The following is a 17,624-nucleotide window of genomic DNA, read 5'->3' as shown; positions in this document are numbered from 1 at the left end:
ATCAGTAAGGGAAGAGATGTGAAAGAGGGTTAAGGCTCAGAATTACTTATTGGGTACAATGTTCACTATCTGGGGAATGGGTCACCTGAGACCCAAACCCTACCACTGTGCAATATTTCCATGTAACCTACATGCACATGTACCCCCTGAACTTAAAATGAAAATGGAAAATAATAATCCTTAGTTGTCTTCTTAAAAGAGACTACATCAAAACGTACTCAGCATTATCAGAAATTTAAAACACCTCCTGAATCAGACTCTAAATTCAAAACTGAAGAGGATACTGTGCATTCTTGCTTTCCTGCTAGCCTTGCTCTCTCATCTTTGTGCTCCACCAATGCCAACCCTATCTTCACCCTCCTGGCCACCACTCACTTCTCTCTCTTAACTGCCTGTCTTTCCTTTGCCCTCAGTTCAGTAAACACTTTCTCCAGTTGCTAATTTGGCAACTCTGACTGCACCATTTATTAGTTATTTATTTATTTGTGAAGGTCTTGCTCTGTCACATCTTTGTCTATTTATTTATTCATTTGAAACAGGGTCTCACTCTGTTGCCCTGACTGTAGTGCAATGGTAGGATCACAGTTCACTATAATCTCCAACTCCTGTGCTCAAGTGATCCTCCATTTTGGCCTACCAAAGTACCTGGGATTACAGGCTTGAGCCACTGCCTTGGTCTGATCACATCTGTTAAAGGGATTGCTTACTCTACAGTCATAGAGACCACTTCCGACTTTCTTTGAAAAAAGTTAGAACTTCTTGCCTTAGTAAAAGTTTTCCTTAAACCTGAAACATACTCACTTGAATTTGAATATCACTTAATTTGATTATCAATGTATAACAGCCAGGTTTTCCTGATGTTTATCAATTAATTAATTCATAAATTAGTGGGAAAGGTGTTAACACAAGAATGAATGCTGACTGGGTTAGGCTCCCAATATATTTTCAGCATATTGGGAAAATAGCATTTAAGGTGGTGAGAAAAACAACTGCTGAATTGATTAAAGCTATTTCAGCCATCCTTCCTTGACAAATCATCAGGAAACCATTCATCAGTGCACTCAGAACAAAGGCAAATCTGTCTTTGATTACTTTCACTGATTTGAAAAGGCTTTCCACAAAATTCTGGTGTCAAAGACCTAACTTACAGTACTAAAAACCTTTTTAATTCACTTTTCCTCTTGAGTCTCAATGAAGCCCTTAGTGCCCTGAGTAAGCAACATGGACTAATGCGGCCTCCTAAGAGACCCCATGATACAGCTATTCTTGCTGAATACCTCCCTAAAACTCTAGAAAAGACGGGAAAAAAGAGACTATAGTAACCAGGGCACTTGAATGCCAAGAAAACACTGCTGAACATTGCTTATTCAACAACCCCAAAGGTCCCTCCCATGTGAGAGCAGAAAGTAGCAGCTTCATCTGCTGCAAGAGGTATAATTTGATTTTTCTGTAAGAGTTCTGGTCATTTCAAATTAGATTGTAGAAAATATAAACAATGGCTTCAGAATAACTCTGAAAAGGCAAAGAAGCCTCTTTCTGCTGAAGCAGTAAGACAAATACTTAGTGATCAGAACTAGGGGCACTCCAGGGAATTTCTCCTTTCCTTTCAGTCAATCAATTGGGTGAGGTTTATCTTAAAACTAACAACAGAATATTCCAAACTCTGAAGTTATGCTTTACTTCAACCTCTTTTTGAAGCCCTCTCCCCAAATTGACTAAGTCATTCAAATGGTTGAGTCACTAACCAACTTATGACTGTCTTTAAGTCTAAACTAGTGTCTTACCAATTAGAACCCCTTACTGGGCACCAGAGCTTTTTACTTGTCCCTTCTGCTTTAATCTAACTAGTAGGAAGCAACTTTCTTGAAAAACACAAAACACGAAGCCATATCTCTTTTACTGTAAAGGAGACCTTGTTTTAAAGGTTTCCCCACCTTAGGCTTAACCCTCTGACCTATGTACTTCACACTGTACAATATTGGATAGTACAACACTAATGGAATTAATAACTGAAACCAGTAATATTGTAGAACATAAGGTCAAAATACAAGTATCTACAGTATTTTTATACCCCATCCACAAAAAGAAAACAAATTTTTAAAGCATCTGCTTTATAGCATCATCAAAAATAGTAATAAAAATTAAGACAAAAGCTGGGCTCCATGGCTCAGCTTGTAATCCCGCGCCTTTGGGAGGCTGAGGTGAATGGATTGCCTGAGCCCGCGGGTTCGAGACCCGCCTGGGCAGCGAGACCTCATCTCTACAACAAATCAAAAAATCAGCCGGGCATGGTACCGCATGCCTGTAATTCCGGCTACTCGGAAGGCTGAGGCAGAAGGATTGCTGGAGCCCAGCAGGTGAGGTTGCGGTGGCCGGGAGTGGCCACTGCACTCCAGTCTGGGCGACCGAGTGAGACTCCAACTCAAAAAAAAAAAAAAAAAAAATTAAGACATATGTCAGTGCAACACCTTTACACTGAACACTAGAAAATGCTCTGAGAAAAATCATTTTTCAGTGTAATCTCAAATGTGCCTGCTGTAATCAATGTAATATCTTTGAAGACATGTCTTCTTTTGTTGGTAGAAACTTAAAAAATAAATCAGAAATTTGTATAAAATACAACGGGCCAAAAATACCCAAGACCACCATGAACTGAAAAATCAGTGCTGGGGAATATAGATTATAATATTGCATAAATTAATAGGAATGTATAGTTGTCAAATAGGATAATATTATCACACGAGGCAGATCTTTTTAAAAAGGCACAAATGTTCACTTGACTGATGACCAAGGTTATGATTCAGTGTAATAAAGGAATAACAGTCTTGAAATAAATTGTGAATGTTTAATTTTATATCCTTATGTATATATTCACAAAAAATAAATTACAGGTTGCATATTTAAATGTAAATGATAAAAAATATCTCTCCAAAGAAAATATATGCAAACATTTTGTGACATATAAAGCAATACACATTGTCATATGTGTTATCTATTGCTGCATAGAAAATACTTAGTGGCTTAAATTAGAATCAATTATTATTATTATTTTGGAGTTGGTGTATTACTCTGTCACCCAGGCTGGAGGGCAGTGGCACACTCACAGACACTGCAGCCCAAAATACAGGGTTCAGGCGATCCTTCTGCCTTAGCCTTCCAAGTAGCTGGAAATACAAGTGCGTGCTACCATGCCTGGCTAGTTTTTTTATTTATTGTAGATATGAGTTTCGCCAGGTTACCCAGGCTGGTCCCAAACCCATGGGCTCAGGCAATCCTCTTGCCTCAGCCTCCCAAAGTGCTGGTCTCTGAAAGTGCTGGGATTATAGGCTTGAGCCACTGCACCCGGCCAATCAGTTATTATTTTATGTTTTCTTTGAGTCAGGAATGAAATTATGTCTTAGGGTTTCCTACAAATAATTGTCAAGGTGAACCTCACCTAGTTTTGAGTGCTGCTTAATTTATAAATCATACTTTGCTTCAATAAACTGCTATATTAATTTGCCTAAATTTTTTCTTTTAACATATGAAAGATATCTTTAAAAAAATGGAAATTATAAAAAAGGACAATACATCAATAAAAATTTTTCTAGGTTTCTTAACAAAAGTAAATATTAGTGATTGGGAACTATAACAATCAAAATATATTCATAACAAAGCACAATATTGAAGAAAATGACAAGCACTTTCATGAAGGAAATAAAACTTTCACCATTCAAATAAAGACATATTATAAAGTTGAAATAATAAACAGAACTTTCTATGGAAACATTAATTTTTGAAATAAATAAATTCATTACATCAGAAATTATATTAAAGAAATTGTAAGTATATGAAAGGCATTTAACATATTAATGATCAGCATAACAAAATATATAAATAATTATAATAAATAAATAGATGAAAATGCAAAGCAAGCAAACATTTCACAGCAAAGAATACTTACGTAGCTAGTAAAAGTATGAAGATGTAATCAATTTTACTAGTAATCAAGGAAAGTCCAATTGAAATCATAATGAGATAATGTTGTATACACATACAACTGACAAAAACTACAAAGTCTGACAATATCTTGTGCTAAATGGAATATGAATACACAAACTCTATTATACAGTAAAAAGTCATTGTATGTGTAAATTACTGTTAGTTTTAAAATATATTTGCAATTGTTCATGCATGCACTATTCACCGAGTTGATAGCCCAGAGTTCCATATCTAGATATGTAGCCAGGAGACTCTTAGGTACATTAGGGGTTAATTATAAGACATAACAAAACTCTTTAAAATGGAAGGATTAAAAAAAAAAACAACTATGAGCACACACTCTAAAGCCCCATAAAGAGAAAAATCAATAATTGCATAATTCTATACATGATGAACTATTACACAAAAAAGTGAATAAATGAGCTGCATTTACATGAAATAACATGGATATTACCAGTAATATAGAGGGTGAAAAATTAGTACCAGAGAATTTGCTGTATTTTTACATGTTCTAAAATTCAAAGCTGATAAAAATATGATAAAATTATAAAAAGATATTGTTAAACAAAAAATTGTGCATAGAGTTAACTTCTTGGATATGGGAAAAGATGAAGAATTAGGAACAGTTGAGTTGTGTATGTACCATTTTTAGATCATGTGTGTTATCATGGATGACAATGAATCAAAGACTATAATTAATTCAATTCTTTTGGAAGCAAGTTACCATAAGTGAAGTTACCACAGATGCAAGTACTGAAAGTAGGAGATGAGGAAATAAATGAAAACACACAATTAATAACTTAGTGAACCAATGCAGTCAACATTGGAGGAATTAAAGCGGTAACTTAGGTGGTTATGTCAGTGATGCTATTATTATGCAGGGAACTAAAATATTGCTGTTGCTATTAATATTTGCACAGTGATGAAAACATGTTTCTTTAATCTATGTCACATTTACTTAGGATTTAAACTCTACATGTTTCAAATTTAGGATGAGTCAGTTATCACATGCCTCATATCTCCTTATCTTATATATTTGATAAAATGGTGCATATAATTTTTAAAGTGCTCATTTGTATAACATCTATATCTACAGACTCTACCAGAAAGGAAAAACAAAACAAACACCCATTAATGGATAACCTATAAAATTTGTCACTGACCGTTGGCAAGCCACAATCACATTGTTCTCCTGGTTCCAAAACTTTATTGCCACAAGTTGAAGTTTTCCCTTGATAAGTCACTTTTGAAACTGTTTTATTCTGAAGACATTCAAGTTGAGGCTGCAAAACTCTTTGTTTAAATTCATCCACACTGCAACTGCTAAAAAACTTTGCACCTTTGGATTGTCTAAAATTAAATTATATTTATCAGATAAATGGAATAAAGGAATACAAGTAACACTCTTCAATAAAGTGCTGTGAATTCTGAACTACTTTACTTAGAGAAGATCCAGAAGGAGGAGAGAGTTCTTGTTATTTTTAATACAGTTGATAAAAATAAGTTTATTTATCACATAATTTGATATAATGACACATAGAAAGTGGCGGAAGTTAAAATGACAAAACACTTAACAATAAGCTCTGCTTGAGTATATCCTATTATTGTCAACATCAAGGAACCAAAGATGGTCCATTGTGTTAAAGAAAAATCATCATTATTTGCTTTTTATTACAATTAATGAAATAAGTTATCGCAACACTGATGTATATTTAGAGTGTACATGCACTTTGTCCAGGTCCTTTACCATCATCTGCAGTTTGTAAAATCCTCACCAATCTTTTTCTCCTGGTGAACTTACTGATATTTCAGTTTCAGTGGAAGCAACAGCTTTTTAGAGTTAAATTAGTCAATAATTTATGTGATATAATGTTAGATTTTTTTTGTTTGTCCTCATACAACTAGGAACTTCATGCAGATCTTATTTTGTCAGTGCATTGACTTCACTTTGCTGGTATGTTTGGTTCATTCCAGTTTTGGTAGTTTGCATATTATGATTTTGTTGTTGTTGCTGTTGAGTTTTTCTCTACACTTTGTCGGAGAATACTGGGATATTAAAATACCATGCTGATGTTTTGACAACTTGGCTCCCATTCTTCCCCTTATTCTGAAAACTTACTACTTCTTGGGTAAGACTTCATCTTATCTTGGTTCTTGTACTCATATTTTCTTTCTTTCTTCTCCCATCCCCCATGTCAATTATTTTCCCTCAATTACTTGGTCTGTTAATAATATAAAGCACTCAAATCTTTATCTTAAGTCACTTCTTTTCACTATAAAATATCTTTCAAAATTATCTGCTCATATTTTTATTTTTCATCCTCATGTTAATTATTGGATACTTTAGATCTCTGGTCCTCTGAGATTGAGATCTATGTAACTAACTGTGCACACAACAACTCTGCTGCATGACCCAGAATACCTTAGGTTTAACATATACAAACAATCTTCAGGACTTTTTCACATTTTTACTTTCCTGAAATATTGGCCTTGTTCAATATTTGTTAAGTAGTAATTTTCAAAACCTATGAATAATTCTTGGTATCTCCTTTATTCTAGATTTTAATAAACTAATGTAGATTAGTATAAAAATTATTATCTCTCAAATGTTAGTATTTGGTAGCTCCCTATGATTTATTTTACATTAATTATACAAAATAAACTTTTATTATTAATACTTTATAAATTGGTTGAAATGTGCCTTGTTAAATTTATTGTATAATCCAAACTCCCACCTAAGTTTACCATCAAGTTCTTTTCTACATTTTCTGTCTTACTTTTTGAAAATCTTCTCCTTACTTATGGTTCTCTAACCTATTATATTTCACTTTTTTTCCCTTAAGCTTATAATATTCTTCCTTATAATTCCAACCATTAAAAAAGTAATTTTCTTCCCTTTCCACCCACCCACATAGCTTTTTACTTGAGGTCAGTTGATCTTTACAAACTTCTTACTATCCAAGTATCATTTCATTTGATGACCCTGAGTCCTTTTTCAACAAGACTTTACTACACCTATATAGTTATCATTAGTATCCTCTTTCACTATATAATATTATTGAATATAGCACTATTAAACACATTGTCTACCACAGCTTATACTTACTTGCATTAATTTTTAAATGGCATATTTGTATCCAATAAAATACTCTTACTCATTTTATATTGCGAAAGCTTATTCATCAAGAAATACTACAGACATTTCCAAGTTGAAAACATAGAGTTGAAAAAGACAACACCTTACATTGCTTCAGGATTCATTATGCATGTAGTTCCTGGACAGTAACACTTGTAGATGTCATCATATGTCAATCCCAGATTAATCCCAAGCAACTGCACCATGACAACAGAAAATGCTTCTAAAGTTATTGTCTTTGGAAACTAAATGGAAAAACATGAACATAAACAGAATTACTGTTTTGTTTTTTTTTTTACCCTTTTGATGTCAAACTTTTCTGACCATACTATTTAAATCTAAATGCAATTTTAAAAATGGTTATACCAAAACCAGTTATTTCCTCAGAAATAAGAAAAACAAATAGGTAAATTTTATTATTTTCTTTGAATGACAGTATTTTTAGCCTAAATGACATTGACCCATAAAAAATTTAATCATATACTTTTATGACATATTATTAAATTAAATTTCAAAACATAGTAAAAAGTAGAAACATTATTTTAGCAATTATACTATTTATCAAAAGATCACTAGGAAATATATGGAGATATTGAAGAATTGAATTGGCAATCAGTTTTGACTTCAGAAATGATTTGTTAAATGAGTCAAACTAATTTTTAAAAGCAGAATAGTCTAATACTTTGCAAATAGCATATCTACAAATTACCATCAATAACCTTTCATTATCTCTATAGCTTTTCTTATTCCAAAAGATCATTCACTAAAATGAACACACACATACATATGAAGGCAAACATTAAAAGGAAACAAAGCAAGCCCCTAAGAGTCCTATGGCAGGGATATAATCTCACTCTCAGTATCAATAATCAACTTGAACATGAATGGACTAACTGGGCCACTGAAGAGATGGAGAGTGGCAAACTTTATTAAAAACAAGAACCAAAAATCTGTTGTCTCCAGGAAACTAATCTCACCACAAAAGATACCCACAGACTCAAGGTCAATGATATTTCAGGTGAATATAAAACAGAAGAAAGCAGATGTATCTATTCTAACATCAGACAAAGCAGTCTTCAAGCCATCAAAAGTTTAGAAGGACATGGAAGGACACTACAAAATGATAAAAGTTTCAATTCTCTAGCAAGAAATAGCCATCTTAAACATATATGCACCCAACACAGGAGCATCAGGTTTTATAAGACAACTACTAAGCAAGCTAAAAGAGTATATTAACTCTCACACACTCATAGATAGAGACCTAAATAACCCACTAACAGTTTTAGATAGATTATTGAGGTACAAAATCAACAAGGAGACCCAGAACCTCAACTCAACACTTGATCAAATGAACTTAATAGATATCTACAAAGCAGTTCACCCAACATACAGAGTATACTTTCTGTTCATCAGCACATGGAACATATTTCAAGATCAATCACATACTCTGACATAAATCAAGCATGAGCTCATTTCAAAAGATTGAAATAATACTATACATTTTCTTAGATCACAGTGGAATAAAAATAAATATCTCCACTCACAAGATCCCCCCAAAACACACAAAGACATGAACACTAAACGACATGCTGCTAAAAGATTTCTGGGTCAATATAGAAATAAAGACAGAAACAAAAAGATTTCTATAAACAAATGAAAACAAAGACAAACCTTATCAGAATCTCTGGGATGCCATGAAAACAGTGTTAAGAGGAAAATTCACAGCAAGGCACACACAAATCAAGAAAACAGAAAGATCACAAGTGTTCAGCCTAATGTCACACCTAAGGGAGCTGGAAAGGCAGTATCACCTAAATCCTAACCTCAGCAAGAAGAATTCAGATCACCAAGGTAAAATCACAGTTGTAGGATATTGAAGACAAAAATATCCTAGATAGGATAAACAAGACCAAGAACTTGTACTTTGAAGGGATAAATAAGATAGAAAATCCACCTGATCTCAAACAAAGTGAAGTGGTGACCAAAGTGAGGCCCAAACTTTGCCTACTTAATGACCATTTGTATACCTAACCCTGAACTGTACTGATTGACTAAAAAAAAAAAAAAAGATGGAAAATCCTCAGCCAGATTGACTTAGGAAAAAAAGGGAGAGTGAAAGCCCAGATAAATACAATTAGAAATGCAAAAGAGAAGTCAAAACTCATCCTGAAGAAATTCAAAAATTATCAGAGATTACTATAAAAACCTAAAGGAAACGAAGCACTATCTGACATCACACAGCCTCACAAAGTTGAAACATAAATAAATTGAAACTCTAAATAGATCAATAACAATCCAGGAAATTGACTCAGTCATAAGAAATGTACCCCCCCAAAAAACCTCAAAGTCAATGGCTTCCCAGCTGAATTCTACAAGACATGCAAAGAGGAGCTGATACCAAACTTATTGCAAGTATTCCAGGTAATTGAGAAAGATGGAATGCTCACCAACTCATTTTATAAAGTCAATGTCATACTGAAACCAAAACCTGACACAAACCCAACAAGGAAAGAGAAGTACAGAGCAATGTCTTTGATGAACATAGATGCAAAAAATCTCAACAAGATTCTAGCAAATTTGATCTAACAACACATCTCAGGATCATCCACCATGACCAGCAGGGCTTCATTCTTGGAACGGAGGGTTGGCTCAACATTGACAAGACCATAAATGTAATTCAGGGCCTTAACAGATGTAACACCAAGAACCAACGTTTATATCATCAGACACAGAAAAAGTATTCAACAAAATTCAGCATCCCTTCTTAAAAAGAACCTTCAGGAACCTAGGCATAGAAGGAACATTCCTCAAAACAGTAAGAGTCATCTATGAAAAACTCACAGCCAATATTTTGCTCAATGAACTTAGTGGAAATGGAAGCATTCCCCCTAAGAATGGAAGGAAGACAAGAATACCTCCTCTCACTCCTCTTGTTCAACATAGTATGGAAATCTTAGTCAGAGCAATCAGGCAAGAGAAGGGAAATCAGGGGTATCCAAACAGGAAAAAAGAAAGTGAAGCGCCACTTTTGATGATATGATGCTATACCTTGAAGTCCCTAGGAAGTCTGTCAAATGTCTCCTCGCACTGATAAACAACTTTAGTAAGGTCTTGGCATGCAAAGCCAATGTGCAAATGACAGTTGCATTTCTATGCACCAGCAACAAGAGACAGAGAACCAAATAAAAAGCACAATACCATTCACAATAGCCACCCCAAAAATGAAATACCTTGGCATCTATCTAACCAGAGAAGTGAAAGATCTTTAAATTGAAGACTACAAAATTCTGCTCAAATAAATTAAGGATAACACAAACAAGTTGAAAAACATTCCAAGCTCATGGATTGGAAGAGCCAATATTGTCGAGATTTTCATTCTACCCAAGGCAATCTACAGATTCAATGTAATACCCATCAAGTTACCAACACTTTTTTCTTGGACCTGGAAGCAACAATATAGAAATTCATGTGGAAACAAAAGACAGCACAAATAGCCAAAATAATCTTCAACAAAAGAAACAAGGCAGGAGGTATCACCCTTCCAGATTTTAAACTTTACTATAAGGCTACAGTAACCAGAATGGTATTGGTACAATAATAAGCACATAGACCAACAGAACAGCACAGAGATTTCAGAAGTAAAAACTCAGTCTCTCGACCAACTCATCTTCAGCAAAGTCAGCAATAAAAAACACCAAGGAAAAGAGACTATACACAAAAATCAACTCTAAGTGAATTAAAGGCCTAAATGTAGAACCTTTACTAAAGAATCCTAGAAGAAAACATAGGAAACACTCTTATGCACATCAGAGTAGGCAGCAAATTCTTGACCAAATCCCCAGAAGTGAAAGCCATAAAAGCTAAAATAGACAAGTGGGACATCATCAAACTCAAAGGCTTTTGCACAACAAAAGAGATCATCAAGAGACTGGGGAGACAACCCACAGAATGGGAAAAATATTTGCTAATTGTGTATCTGGCAATAGCCTAACATACAGGATCTACAAGGAGTGGAGGAAAAAAGCCAAACGCCCAATTAAAAAGTAGACAAAGGACATGAATAGACACTTTTCAAAAGAAGATATACAAGCATCCAACAGACAGGAAAAAATGCTCAGTTTCATTAATCATTTGAGAAATACACATCAAAACTATAATGAGATACCGCCTAACTCCAATAAGAATGACCATCATTAATAAATGAAAAAAACAGCAGATGCTGGTATGGATACAGAGAAAAGGGAACAATTCTACACTGTTAGTGGGAGTGCAAGTTAGTTCAAACTCTATGGAAAGCAGTTCAGTGGTTCCTAAAATAATTAAAATTGACCTTCCATACAATCCAACAATCCCTCTCCTAGGAATATACCTGAAGGAACATAAATTGTTCTACAAAAAAGTCACATGCATATACATGTTTATAGTCACACTATTCATAATAGTAAAAATATGGAACCAATCCTACCACCTATTGAAAGAGGACTGGATAAAGAAAATGTTGTACATGTACATGATGGAGTATTACACAGATATAAAGAACAAAATCACAGACTTCACAGCAAATTGGATGGAGTGGAGACCATCATACTTAGTGATCTATCAAGGAAACAAAGAACTGAATACCACATGCTCTCACTCATAAATGAAGCCTGATCATTAATTACAGCAGCACAAGAGAGAACTGGCAGTCACTGGACACTGCCAGAGGAGGGAAGGAGAAAGGGAGGGCATGTTACAACACAAAGCAAACCTGGTCCCAAACCATGAGAAGTGAGGTCATGTTGGAGGTTTTAACTTCACCTGCATGCAGTCTACTTATATAGTTAATCCTTACTTGAATCCCACATCTCTATAATAAAATAAAATTCAATTAAAAATAAATAAAAATTGATACTATGAGTATTCAATGTAAAAATATGTAATTTGTAAAATAAAATGCATGCTATAGATATAAACAGATGAGTTTTTATAAATGATTGAAGTTAAGTTGTTATTCATTTAAAAAAGACTTACAGGCCAGTGCCGTGGCCCATGCCTATAATTCTAGCATTTTGTGAAGCCAAGGCAAACAGATTGCTTGAAGCAAGGAATTTGAGGCCAGCCTGGGCAACAGCAAAACCCCATCTCTACAAAATATTTTAAAAATCGCCAAGTGTGGTGACACACATATAGGCCCAGCTACTAGGAATGCTGAGCCCAAAAGTTTGAGACTGCCATGAGCTGTGATCATGCTGATCATTCCAGGGCATTCCAGCCTGGACAAAAGAGAGACCCTGAATCAATAAAAAAATAAAATAAAATACTTATAACTCTACGATGTTTTATAAAATGACAATATTAGCAACAACAAAAAATCTATGAAATATACACAAAAGGAAAATGTAAGGGAACCAAAACATGTCACAATGTTGTCAATAAATCAGAAAAAAAGGCTAAATGAGAGAAAATGAGAGGAAAAGATATATAAGATATGCAGAAAACAATTGACAAAATAGCAATAATAAGTTCATCCCTAGTACTAATCCTTCATATGTAAATGGATGAAACCTCGCAATCAAAGGTATAGATTGGCTGAATGGATTAAAAAAACAGAATCCAAGTATATACTGTCTACAAGTAAATAACTTTAGATATAAGAACACAACACAAATTAGCTGAATGAGAAAGCTTGGAAAACAATATTTCCTGCAAGTAGTAACCAAAAAAAAGCAAGATAGCTATTCTAGTATCAGAATATATATGTATATATACACACATATATACATATATAGATGTCAAAAGTGTTATAAAAGACAAAGAAGGACATTTGTTTATACAAGTAAAAAGATTAATTCACCAAAAAGCTGTAGCAATTATAAATATTAATGTACCGAGTGTCAGCACTTCTAAATAAATTATAAAAACTAAAAGACAATTGAAGATAGAACTAGATAGCAGCACAATAATAGCAGAAGTCTTCAATATTCCACTTTTAATAACTGAAAAAGCAACCAGAGTGAAGATAAATAAGTATATAACTGGAATAACAAGACAGACCAATTGTACCTAGTAGACATATAGGAAACACTCTACCAGATTCATGTCTTAGTGGCAGATTTAAAAGATGAAAAAAGAAATAAACATTCTACCTAGGAGTAGCAGGACATCCAATTTTTTTTCAAGAGCATAGCAAACAAGTTTTCAAATAACTGAAATTATAAAAAGTATATGTTCCAATCCAAACAGAAGGCAACTAGAAATCAACTGGAGAAGAAAAACTTAAATATTCACAAATGCATAAGAATTTGAAAACCCACTCTCAAACAACCAATGAGTGAATTAAGATGTCACAATAGAAAATACCTTGAGACAAACATATCGACTTCGCAGCAACTTGATGAATTTAGAGTCTATCAGACTCGGTGATCCATCACAGAAACAATGAACAGAGTACCATATGTTCTCACTCATAAGTGGATCTTGAACAATTATCATAATACTACAAGAAAGGGATTTGCAGTAGTGGGAAACTGCCAGGGGAGAAACGGTGGGATTAGGAGTTGAAGGAAATTGCCAGGGGAGGGAGGGGCACAGCTCATCAACATGGTACCTGCATAATGAACATTTGTATAACTAACCCTGAATTGTATCCCACATCTTTAAAATAAAAAAGTAATAATAAAAAAATGGAAATAAAAGAAAATACCCTGAGACAAATGATAATGGAAACAATGTGTGCCAAAACTTGTAGGGCATGTGAAAAAAACAATGCTCAGACAGCTGTAATACATACATTAAAAAATAAAGCGAGACCTCATCTCTACAATAAATCAAAATGAGCCAGGCATGGTAGCGCGCGCCTGTAGTTCCAGCTACTTGGAAGGCTGAGGTAGAAGGATCGCCAGGGACCAGCAGGTCAAGGCTGTACTCCAGTCTGGGTAACTGAGTGAGACTCGAACTCAAAAAAAAAAAAAACAAAAAAAAAGAAAGATTTCAAATCAACAACATAATTTTGCATCTCAAGGAACTAGGGGGAAAAAAGCTAAACCCAAGCAAGCAGAAAAAAATTAAAGCAGCAATAAGTTAAATAATAAAAAAAAGAAAAAATATAAATTTTTGCTTAGTTGAAAAGTTCCCTGATGAATATTGATGCAAAAGTTTCTAGCAAAAATTAGTACACTCAATCCTATGACATCTTAAAAAGATTCCAAACCATTACCAGTTGGGATTTAGTCTTGTAATACAGAGATAGATTAACATATGCAAATAAGCAAATTTAATGCAACATTTTTACAGTGAAGAAAAATATCCAGGTGATGAATCCTTTCAATTGAGGCAGAAAATGAATTTAACATGACACAATATCCTTTTATGATAAAAAATACTCAACAAACTAGAAATAGAAGCAAACTACCTTACCATAATAAATGAAAAGCATAAAAATCCTACAGCTAGCAGCATACTCAATAATGAAAGCTGAAGGAGTCCAGAGCATCAGCTGACAAGGTCCTTGTGTTCTTGGCTTGTGTCCAAGGAACCAAGCCTATACTCCCTCATCTTGGAGCAGATGTGATGTGGGGAGCAGAGAAGCACTGGTACTGTAGCAGGCTTTGAGTAACCCAGGCTTGTAGGCAACGGTCTCGCCTGGAAGCTCTGCATTCTAGCCAAAGGCAGGTGAGGGATGCAGCCTGCTACATAAAACGTAGCAGCAGGCCTTAAGTACCCCAAGCTCGTAGGCAAGGTCTCGCTTGGAAACTCTGCATCCTAGCCAGAGGCAGGCTGTGAGGAATACAGCCTGCTACACGAAACAGTGTCTTGAATGCCCACACATCTGGGTACACATAGTACAAATAAAGTCTTAACTACAATAAAGCCCTAGGTACAAAAAGATAAACACAGAACAACTCACTCTCTAGCAACAACATAATTGCACTGTGATTTGCTCATCTCCCCTAACCTTGATTTGTTACTTTATAATAAAACAAAGCGACATAATGTCAATCACACCTTGTCCTGATGCCTGGCCTAGATGCTGATGCTACTTGTTTTTACAATAGTCCTTTGTATAGTTTTGCCCTATATAAGAGGCATGTTAAACAATAAACGGGCTCTCACCTATTGGAAAAAAACCTCCCAATCCCACTGTCTCTTGTCTTTCTTTCTCATTCCCTTCCCCGACCTCAGGCCCTGCTCTGTGAAGGCTGGACCTCCACAGAAAGCCTAATAATTTTTCCTCAAAGAAAATAAGCAAGACAAAGTTCTTGCTCTTATCATTTCTATCCAACTTAGTGTTGAAAAATCCAGCAACTAAGGAAGAAAATAAATCTTCCAAATTGAAAATAAAGGTAAAATATTTCTATTCCAGATGACATGATTTTACATATAAAAGATACAAGGATTCAACATAACAGACTGTTAAGCTAATAAATTCAGCAAAATTATAGGATACAAAATCAACACATAAAGGTAGAATTTGTTTCTATACACTAAAAATGAGTAATCTAAAAAGAAATTAAGAAATCAATTCCAATTACAAGAAAATAAAAAGAATAAAATACTGTAAAATAAAATTAACCAAGGTGATAAAAGACTTGTACATTGAGCATTGTAAAACAGTGCTAGAAGAAATTATAGAAAATGCAAATAAATGGAAGAGCATCTCACATTCATAGATTGAAAGTCTTAATAGTAAATGATTTTATTATTACCCAAAGCAATCAGAAAGTTTAATTAAATCTCTACAATAATAACAAGAGAATATTTTGTAGAAATAAGCAAAAGTTCTCCAAATTAATATAGAATCTCAAGGGACTGGAAATAACGATAATGATTTGGGGAAAAAAGTAGAAAGTTGAAGGACTCACATTTTCTAATATTAAATTATATTACAAAGCTGCAGTAATAAAAAACAAAGTGGTACTGCCATAAAGAAACATAAATATGAGTGGAATAGAATAGAGAGCCTGGAAATAAACTTTCATGTATATGGGCAAATAATATACAACATGGGTGTATATTTTTCAATGAGAAAACAGTTTTTCAATAATTGGTGCTGGGAAAACTGGACATCTATGCAAAAAAATAAAATTAAACCCTTATATCTATAAAGGATCATAAATGATTCTATTTCCAGAAAATGGAGTAAGGTTTGCTAACATAACCAAAAAAGACAACAGAAGGAGGCTGGTAATAGTCATGTCATTGAAGGATAATGAATGATCCATAGATGACGTGACCAAAGACAAAACAAAAGAAGGCATATTAATAGTCACATTTTGGGGAAATAAAACTTACTAAGAAATGAAAAACCTGAGGGAGAGAGGCAAGATGGCAACAAAACAGGCGGGAGTGTGAGAATCTCCACAAAAGTGAGTATCCATAAAGACTCCCTGCGTGGGTGTGTGCGTGCCAGTGGGTGAGTTAAGTCCATCTGAGGGGAGACTCCGGTTCATCCACCCAGGGCTTTCCTAGGCAGGTGACTGTAACCCATCACCACCCTGAGATTGTAGCCCCCAGAGCACAGGATTGTCTGCCATTCTCAGGGCTCTCTTGAGAGAGGCAGCAGAGAACAGCTGCTTCTCACTACTTGGCAACAGGTCCACATCATCACCTGTGGCAGCAGCTGGGAACAAGCAGCAGGAACTGTGAAGAAGGCAGGGTGTGGAAATTTGGAACACTGCCCTGGCGCTGGTGAGGAGAGACCGACAGGTGCCATCTTCTCTGTCTTGGCAGAGACCTGCATTGCCCCACCCAGCTCTGTCTAACCTCCAACCTGGGCCCCAAGGGCTGTTCACTCATTGGACTCCAAGAGAGATACCCCTCCCTGATGCAGAGACAGGCACAAACAAATCAGATCTGAATAGGAGACTCAGCAGCAGCAGATGAGTCAGATGAGTCTGAATCTGATCCATCCTCCTCCCACAGTAGTCCATGGGGCATCTGACCCATGTTGAGAGCAACCCTGTCAGTCTTCGCTGAGTGGAGAAGACGCGTGGGAGACCGGACCTCCCCTTAAGGCGGCAGAAGCAGCCAAAAGGAACCTGGAGTTACAGAAATGGCCACAGAGTGAGTTAGTTTTTTCTTTTTGTTTGCTTTCGGTTTTAGTTTTTTTTCGTTCTTTCTGTTTTAGTTTAAGTTTTGCACTTGCTTTGTTTCTGTTATATTAAGTTTTTTTAGATTTTCTTTTTGTGTATGGGTATTTTTGAGGGCAAGTACATAAACAAGGGCGTTTTGTTTGCTTGTTTGTTTGTATTTTTTTTTTAACTGTCTTTGCTTGTTTCTCTGTTTATTCATTAGTTGGTACTAAACTAATGAATAACAGTACTAAACCTGTCTGTTTTCCCTCTTCTTTTCCCCCTCTCTCTCCACCTCCTTTCTGTCTTCCTCCTTTCTTTTCCCATTCTTTTCCTTTTTCTTATAACATTTTGCATTCAGGGGCAAGCTTACACCCCCTCTGCATGGACAGATTGCAAGGCTATGGGAAGTGTGTTCCTAGGGGCTCACACACCTGTCAGCAGATACTGGAATC

The 17,624-nt window shown here is 35.1% G+C and overlaps 1 protein-coding gene across 1 annotated transcript in view; it reads right to left on the bottom strand.

Moving 5' to 3' along the window:
• The window catches only part of LOC103264209 (disintegrin and metalloproteinase domain-containing protein 18-like), a 123,113-nt gene that overhangs the window by 52,044 nt on the left and 53,445 nt on the right, over window positions 1-17,624 (bottom strand). The window contains exons 11-12 of the mRNA XM_008061855.1: window positions 7,226-7,362; window positions 5,145-5,331 (exon numbers count right to left, since the gene is read on the bottom strand). Coding sequence (XP_008060046.1) covers window positions 5,145-5,331; window positions 7,226-7,362 — 324 coding nt within the window. The remainder of the gene's footprint in view (window positions 1-5,144; window positions 5,332-7,225; window positions 7,363-17,624) is intronic.

The sequence above is a fragment of the Carlito syrichta genome, unplaced genomic scaffold (assembly GCF_000164805.1).
Source record: "Carlito syrichta isolate Samal-C Ts95f unplaced genomic scaffold, Tarsius_syrichta-2.0.1 Scaffold305630, whole genome shotgun sequence".
In the NCBI taxonomy this organism is placed as follows: Eukaryota; Metazoa; Chordata; class Mammalia; order Primates; family Tarsiidae; genus Carlito; species Carlito syrichta.
This window is presented reverse-complemented; position numbering and strand designations above follow the sequence as displayed.